This window comes from Rosa rugosa, chromosome 2, assembly GCF_958449725.1.
Source record: "Rosa rugosa chromosome 2, drRosRugo1.1, whole genome shotgun sequence".
Taxonomy (NCBI): Eukaryota; Viridiplantae; Streptophyta; class Magnoliopsida; order Rosales; family Rosaceae; genus Rosa; species Rosa rugosa.
In genome coordinates, this window is record NC_084821.1 from 39,653,151 (window position 1) to 39,660,160 (window position 7,010).

A 7,010-nucleotide genomic window follows, 5' to 3' on the forward strand; every position below is an offset into this window, starting at 1 on the left:
CGTGGACCATTTGATATACACTAAACATTAATCAGTGTACGTACGTAGGTTCCTTTCACCAGTATCTTAAGTATTGCAGAAGGATGAAATGATACAACTCCGACAAAAAGTGAGCCAATAGCCATCAAAGACTTGATGAAATAAATTGGCAAGCAATCTTATTCATATTATAGCAATATAACTATATCCTTTGTTGAAGGGTCGCATTCGAATTATATACCTAGCTAGGCAATGGAAACTTATGAGTTGAGAAATGAAATCAAGAAATTCTTGAGGTTGAGTGACTTGAAGTGTTCAGCTTTTCTCTCGTTGGCTGAAAAGAATCAATATTTTGCTAGGTTGCTTATCAAGATGATAGATAAAATCTAGGGGTTAAACGACATGAGGAGACCAGAATAAAAGGGTCATGGACATGCCCACACATCTGAATATTGAGAAACAATATTCTTATAGGTAACCATCGATCTTCCGAAATGGTTTAACCACAAAAATCAGCTAGCTAGCCAGCTCTATCTACCCTGTACAGATAATATTGTTGGGCATTGAAATTCAAATGTACGTGTATCTACTTTTCTGTTTTGCAGGAATAGCATGAATCATTGTCCTTATTTTTAGGCTTAAATGCGGGAATAGTGGATTAATGACATCGAAATAATACTGTTCGGCATAGATATCCGAATAAAAGGAGAGAAAGAAAAGAATGAATAAGTGAGACGGTGTTCGGCCTCTTCTTAACATATCGAAAACATTTCTTTGATTTAACCCAACTTGTGAATGAATCCAAAGAAATAGAGCATCTAAGTTTTAGTTTAAGAGCCACACTCAACCAAGACTTCAGTACTCCATCACTATAAGATTTAGTTTTACCACAGAGCAAGACACTCCAGTTTAGACTTCCCTTGCTTGATCTCTCTCTATCTAGCCCTGAGTTTTTAGCACTCTTTTCTACAATGGAGTCGGCGAGCATACTCCGATATCTGGAGGGCAAGACCATCTTAGTTACCGGAGGTACCGGCTTCCTTGGAATGGGTAAGTACTCTTTCTCTCTGTCGCTCTCTTAATAGTAATTAGCTTAATTTGTGCATGGATGAAGTAGTATAGTAAACTTGGCCTGATGAGGGACATAATAAGCAAAGATTTGAATCTGCAAGCTGTAAATGTCGGCAGCTGGGTTTAATAAACATGTCCTACTTCATTTTAGTATTGATTAAAACGTCCGAACGCGCTTACGGCTGTCATCAAGATTGGTTCTAATATGCCGTCGAAACTTTTCGAAGAAACCATCCAAAATCGACCAAACAGTACTTCCCTCTCTACACTCCCAATTTATATTCTTGATTTAATATGGGAAGGGATAGCATAATATTATATCTACGTAATAAGATAATTCTGACTGCGCTTCCTTGGAATGGTAGTATGTATGTGTGTGTGTGTGTGTGTGTGCAGTAAGACAATTTTGGTTACTGGAGCCACTGGCTTCCTTTGGATGGGCCTCTCTCTCTCTGCACAATAAGACAATTTTGATTACTTTCTTTTTTGGTCAAACAATTTTTATAACTGGAGCCACTGGCTTCCTTGGAATGCGTCTCTCTCTCATGATAATAAGCAATTTTTTTTTGTTTTTGTTTTTTGGTCTGAAATGACAATAAGCAAGTTAACTTGTGGATGAACGCAGTGTTTCTGGAGAAAATACTCAGAGTTCAACCAGATGTGAAAAAGATCTACCTCCTTTTAAGATCCTCCGACGCCAAGTCAGCCACAAAGCGCATGAACAATGAGGTTTTAATAACTACTCAAAGAACAATTACACTTTCGTTTTCATGTCACTTTGTAGTGACGGTAATTAGTTATTTTCAATTTACTGACTGGCCCTGTTTGCAATATGGATTATAAAGATCATAGGGAAGGAGTTGTTCAGAGTTTTGAGGGAGAAATGCGGCGCAGATTTTGAATCCTTCATTTCAGAAAAAGTTGTTGCTTTGCCAGGAGACGTCTCTTCTGAAAACCTCGGAATCAAAGAATTGAAACAGAGGGAGCAAATGTGCAGTGAAATAGAAATCGTATTTAACTGTGCAGCCACCACAAACTTTGACGAAAGGTAACACCAATTTAGTGTGGAAGAGCCTTGTATATAACCCCACACACACACACACACACACACACATATATATATATAGGGAGGTTCTAGTTGGACCTTTAAATTTGATCTTTGGACCTCCATCTTTTTTTAGTTATCAATAGATTTTGTCAACTCATATGAAAATACAAATAAGGACAAAGAGAGAAAAGAGGGAAAAAAAAAATAATCTTCTTACCTTTCCTATTAATATAACATTCATTTTTTTTTTTTGAAATTCATTATATTACCTATATAACTTTATAATTTACCTAAAACAATTAAGTAAAGATAATTAATTTCTATACATGGCCTCATTATTTAACACAAAAGTAAATTCAAAACAATCTGAATTTGAAATTTCCTTAAACTAAATTTATTGAATATTTTGGTGTAGTTATTAATAATTAAGATCCAAGTTTTTAATTAGATTTAATCGATGTATAAATATATTTTTTATTTGAGAACCAAAGTCTTTTCTAGAACCATCCATATTGCAAAAAAAAACAAAAAAAAAATTATGATCTGGATTAATAGAAAAATCTTTGTAATTGTCTACTTGTTCGGATTCTCCAAAAATCACTTTCTGATTCTGTCACTGAAAGTATACAAAAAATGTAGCCAGCTTACTCACAAAATTCTTCATGAATGAATTGATAGAGACAAGAAAAAAAAAATTGTTGAAGATACATATTTAATTAATTGTTTAAGGGTGTTTTGGTAAAATTAAGGAGGTGTACTTAGTTTTTTAAGTATTTAGAAAAGTGAATTGGAGGTTTAATAAGTAGGAGAGGTTCAAATATCAAATTTAGAGGTCCAACTAGAACCTCTCTATTATATATATACCCTAAAATGAGTGGTTGTGATTATTAAAATACACCCTAAAATAAAAACATCCTCACTTTAAGAGTTTAAGGACTTCCTCTATATATATATATATATGTGTGTGTGTGTGTGTGTGTGTGTGTGTGTAGGGCTCTTCCACACTAAGGGCCCTCTATATATGTGTGTGTGTGTGTGTGTGTAGGGCTCTTCCACACTAAGGGCCCTCTATATATATGTGTGTGGGTGTGTGTGTGTGTGTGACTCTTCTAGTGCGAGATCCTTTTTTTTTGCCAATTTAAGGGATAGTTTATTAGACAAAATTTTCGGTCACATATTAGGATCTTGACCGTTCAGTTTTTAGTTTCCTATGAGTAGATCAATTCTGCAAATTTTCAACAAAATTGATAATCATTTGCGTATTCATAATAGTGATTTACTAATTATGAACACGAACGGTTCAGGTTGGACAGATTTGGTTCGTCCATTGACTTAATCTAGTTCGAACCTTAACGGTCACCAATTTTGCTGAAAATTTGCAGAAGTGATATATTCATGTAAACCTACAAACTAAACGGTGGAGATGTTGATATGTGACTAAAGAGTTTGTCTAATAATCGATCCCTCAAATTAGCCAAGAAAAGAGATACCTTAGTGGAATATTGGCCATTAATGGCCCTCACACACACACACATAATTAAATCAGTGATCCATATCTAGGTTCCATTGTAAACCTAATTGATTACTTCCAATTACGTAAATTAATAGTTCAATCTGCAGTCTAGGGCATTAATTATATCTACTCTTAATTAACATCTTACAACTTAATTAACATCTTACTTTGTTTATGTAGGTATGATATCGCCCTGGACGTCAACACATTTGGAGTGCTGCATGCGATGAACTTTGCAAAGAAATGCTTAAAACTAGAGATGTTTCTCCACGTATCAACTGGTTGGTTTGGTTTATTCTTTTATGTCATTTTAAATAAGTTGTGCTTACATCATATAGACAAAAAAAAAATTATAAGATGTTGTGATCTAGTAATCTAACACTTCATTATCTTAATTGTTTTTTCATGTTTTATGTAAAGGTTAGGTAAGAATTTATATATTGTTGTCAAAATACTATATCCAAGTCAATTTGGACACTTATCTAAGTCTGTTATACATATACATCTCACATTGTAGTTCATATTCTAGGAAAATTCTAATGGTGATATTTAGAAGAAAGAAAAACGACTCTGATTAGTACGTACTTAATCTAAGAGATAATAAACAGTTAAGATGGATGTTGTATCCGAACTGATTGAACAAGAGTATTGTCCAAACCTTTTTCTAGCGAGGACAGCAAAGCTTATATTGTTTTGGAAAAAAAGGAACATGCAGAGAACTAAATAGAACTACGTCCATAAAAAATATCGATTAGATTTTCAGTATTCTTCTAAGTTTCATCGTTATTCATTATTACCTCAGTCTTTTAGTGTTAGTGTGTATGGAATTCCTTTACTGATCAATGGTAATATTGTTTCCAGCTTATGTATGTGGCGAGAGGGGTGGACACTTACTGGAAGACTCATCTTCGATGGATGAAATGGTGAAGGAGATGACTAAATTTGATTTTGAAGCAGTGGAAAAGAAACTGGTGAAGGAGAAATTGAATGAACTAAAAGCACAAGATGCTTCACAAGAAGTTATTACAAACACAATGAAGGATTTCGGCATTGAAAGGTTTTTCAGCATCCATAATTTAACTCTCTAAAAACTAATCTCACCTAATCTCTTTTGTATTAATATAATAATAATTGTTAGGACTTCTCTAATTGTTGTTGCTTTTGCTTTTAAAAAAAATTATTAGGGCTAAAGTGTATGGATGGCCAAACACTTATGTATTTACGAAAGCGATGGGAGAAATATTTCTCGGACGCTTAAAAGAAAATCTACCTCTTGTCATTATACGTCCAACAGTGGTTACTAGTACTTACAAGGAACCATTTCCAGGTTGGATTCAAGGATTCAGGTAATTAATAAGCTACATAGAAAATGGCATTTCCAGTCTCTTTTCTTGCAAACTAGACCTCTATCTTCTTTTTGTCATGCATATATATATCCATTGGAAAAACAGTCATGTAAGAAGAAAAAGGAGAATGTAGTTTGCAAAAATAAGAGTGTCAATTTCATTCCACAGTAATTAAGTGTGATCAATTTATTGCAATCATTTTGTCATTTTGACTAGCTCATGTGTGGTATATACTCAATGTCGATGTTTTACAGAACCATTGATAGCGTAATTGCTAGTTATTATAAAGGGAAGCTCCCATGCTTACTCGTCGATCCGATGATAGTATTTGATATGGTGAGTTTTCCAAATAAACAATTTAAAAATTATTATCGACCAGAGTGTAATTTTTTTCTTTTGTCTATGAGGTAGCCATCATATATATCTATATATATATATATGATGGTCTCTTTGTATGTAAAACCTAAAGGGAACGGTTAAATTTGAAAATGTGCAGATTCCGGTGGACATGGTGGTGAATTCGATAATTGCAGCAATGGCAGTGAATGCAAATAAATATTCTGGCATCATATATCATGTAGGAACCTCACTGAGAAATCCTATAAAATTTTGTGATATTTATGATATCGTGTTCAAATACTGCACTGAGAATCCATGGATTAACAAGGATGGAACCATTGTTAAGGCTGGCAAGTTTACAATGTTCAGGACTATGGCTAGCTTTCACATGTACATGCAAATTCGCTACATGCTACCTTTGCAGGTTTGTTTGTTCCCCTTCCTCTTCTTGATGGGAACTAGAGAGAGTAAAACGAAAGTAATAACTGACCTACAATGATAGTCAATAATGTCACTTTACAAAGTTATTCTGCACATTAATGACTTACATTCGCACAAAAAAAAAATGGAAGAAAAGTTCAGAATGGTTTTCTACAGGGAGCAATAATAACATTTTCACATATAAAGGAATATAATAGGATTAACAACTGTGAATCACTATCTATGCGCAAATTGCATTTAGAGGGTAATAGCAGTCTTGAGATTATGTCGCTTCAATTCTTATTTTATTTGTTACTCATTTGAAGGGATTAAGGTTGGTGAATATGACATTTGGCCAATATTTTCAAGAATTGTATGTGAACTATGATCGTAAACTCAGATTGGTGATGCGCTTGGTAGAGCTATACAAACCTTACATGTTTTTCAAGGGCATGTACGTATTCTTTATTCAATTTAATTCCTTGATTGATTAAACAATGTTGAATTTTTCAATTTACTCACAATGTACTACATGTTCTACTTGCAGTTTTGACGACACCAATTCAGAGGAATTACAAAGGATAACAATTGAGAGTTACAAAGATGCAGAAATGTTCAAGTTTGATCCCAAATGCATTGATTGGGAAGACTACATTTCGAAAACTCATGTTCCTGGCCTTCGAAAACATGTTATGCTCAACAAATAATTTGGGAGAATCATATTATTACGTACTAGTAAGAGTGTCTGAACATTTAATTTGTATTGTTGTCTACTCAACTTTTTACGTGATGAAGTCCGTGAGTAATTGTAATTGTATGGTCATATGTATTTGGCTACTTGAGGACAACAGATGTGGCCAATGTTTGAGTTCTAGTAATTATTAATAATGTAGCTCATCTGAGCTTGCATCAAGATATTTGCCTTTTAATGATCTAGCCTATCTTGACGATGTGGTGTTAGCTCAGTTGTTAGAGCGCCCACTACCTATGATCCAGGTCCTGGGTTCGAGTCACCATGGGGGTAGGAGTGAAATCATTTGATCCTCTTTAAAAAAAAAAAAAAAAAAAAAAAAATCTAGCCTATCTTCCAATAACAAGTACTCTCACATAAAATAATTTTCTCAACTTTCCAAAAAAAAATAGATTGAGTTGAAAAGGTATGGTCATCCAGAGTTGAAAAGGTATGGTCATCCATTATTCAATTTAAATTCAGCACAGTACAATAACGATACACCCATAAGGGCGCACAATATACTACCTAGCACATTCCTAAATGATACACAGCATATCCCTA

At 34.0% G+C, this 7,010-nt stretch overlaps 1 protein-coding gene across 1 annotated transcript; it reads left to right on the plus strand.

Moving 5' to 3' along the window:
• Positions 1 to 462: 462 nt before the first annotated feature.
• Positions 463 to 6,632, plus strand: LOC133732036 (fatty acyl-CoA reductase 3-like). The gene is made up of 10 exons (XM_062159493.1): positions 463 to 1,029; positions 1,676 to 1,779; positions 1,896 to 2,098; positions 3,792 to 3,892; positions 4,473 to 4,668; positions 4,796 to 4,957; positions 5,212 to 5,293; positions 5,454 to 5,720; positions 6,043 to 6,170; positions 6,264 to 6,632. Exons 1-10 carry the CDS (start codon positions 951 to 953, stop codon positions 6,421 to 6,423), a joined length of 1,482 nt encoding a protein of 493 aa, XP_062015477.1. The 5' UTR covers positions 463 to 950; the 3' UTR covers positions 6,424 to 6,632.
• Positions 6,633 to 7,010: the final 378 nt, after the last annotated feature.

Excerpts from the sequence above, each read along its gene's own strand:
- LOC133732036 (XM_062159493.1), top strand. The coding sequence starts at position 951 with ATGGAGTCGGCGAGCATACTCCGATATCTGGAGGGCAAGACCATCTTA. Across the intron at positions 4,958-5,211 it reads GGTTGGATTCAAGGATTCAG|AACCATTGATAGCGTAATTG; the intron begins GTAATTAATAAG and ends GATGTTTTACAG. Across the intron at positions 6,171-6,263 it reads TACATGTTTTTCAAGGGCAT|TTTTGACGACACCAATTCAG; the intron begins GTACGTATTCTT and ends TTCTACTTGCAG.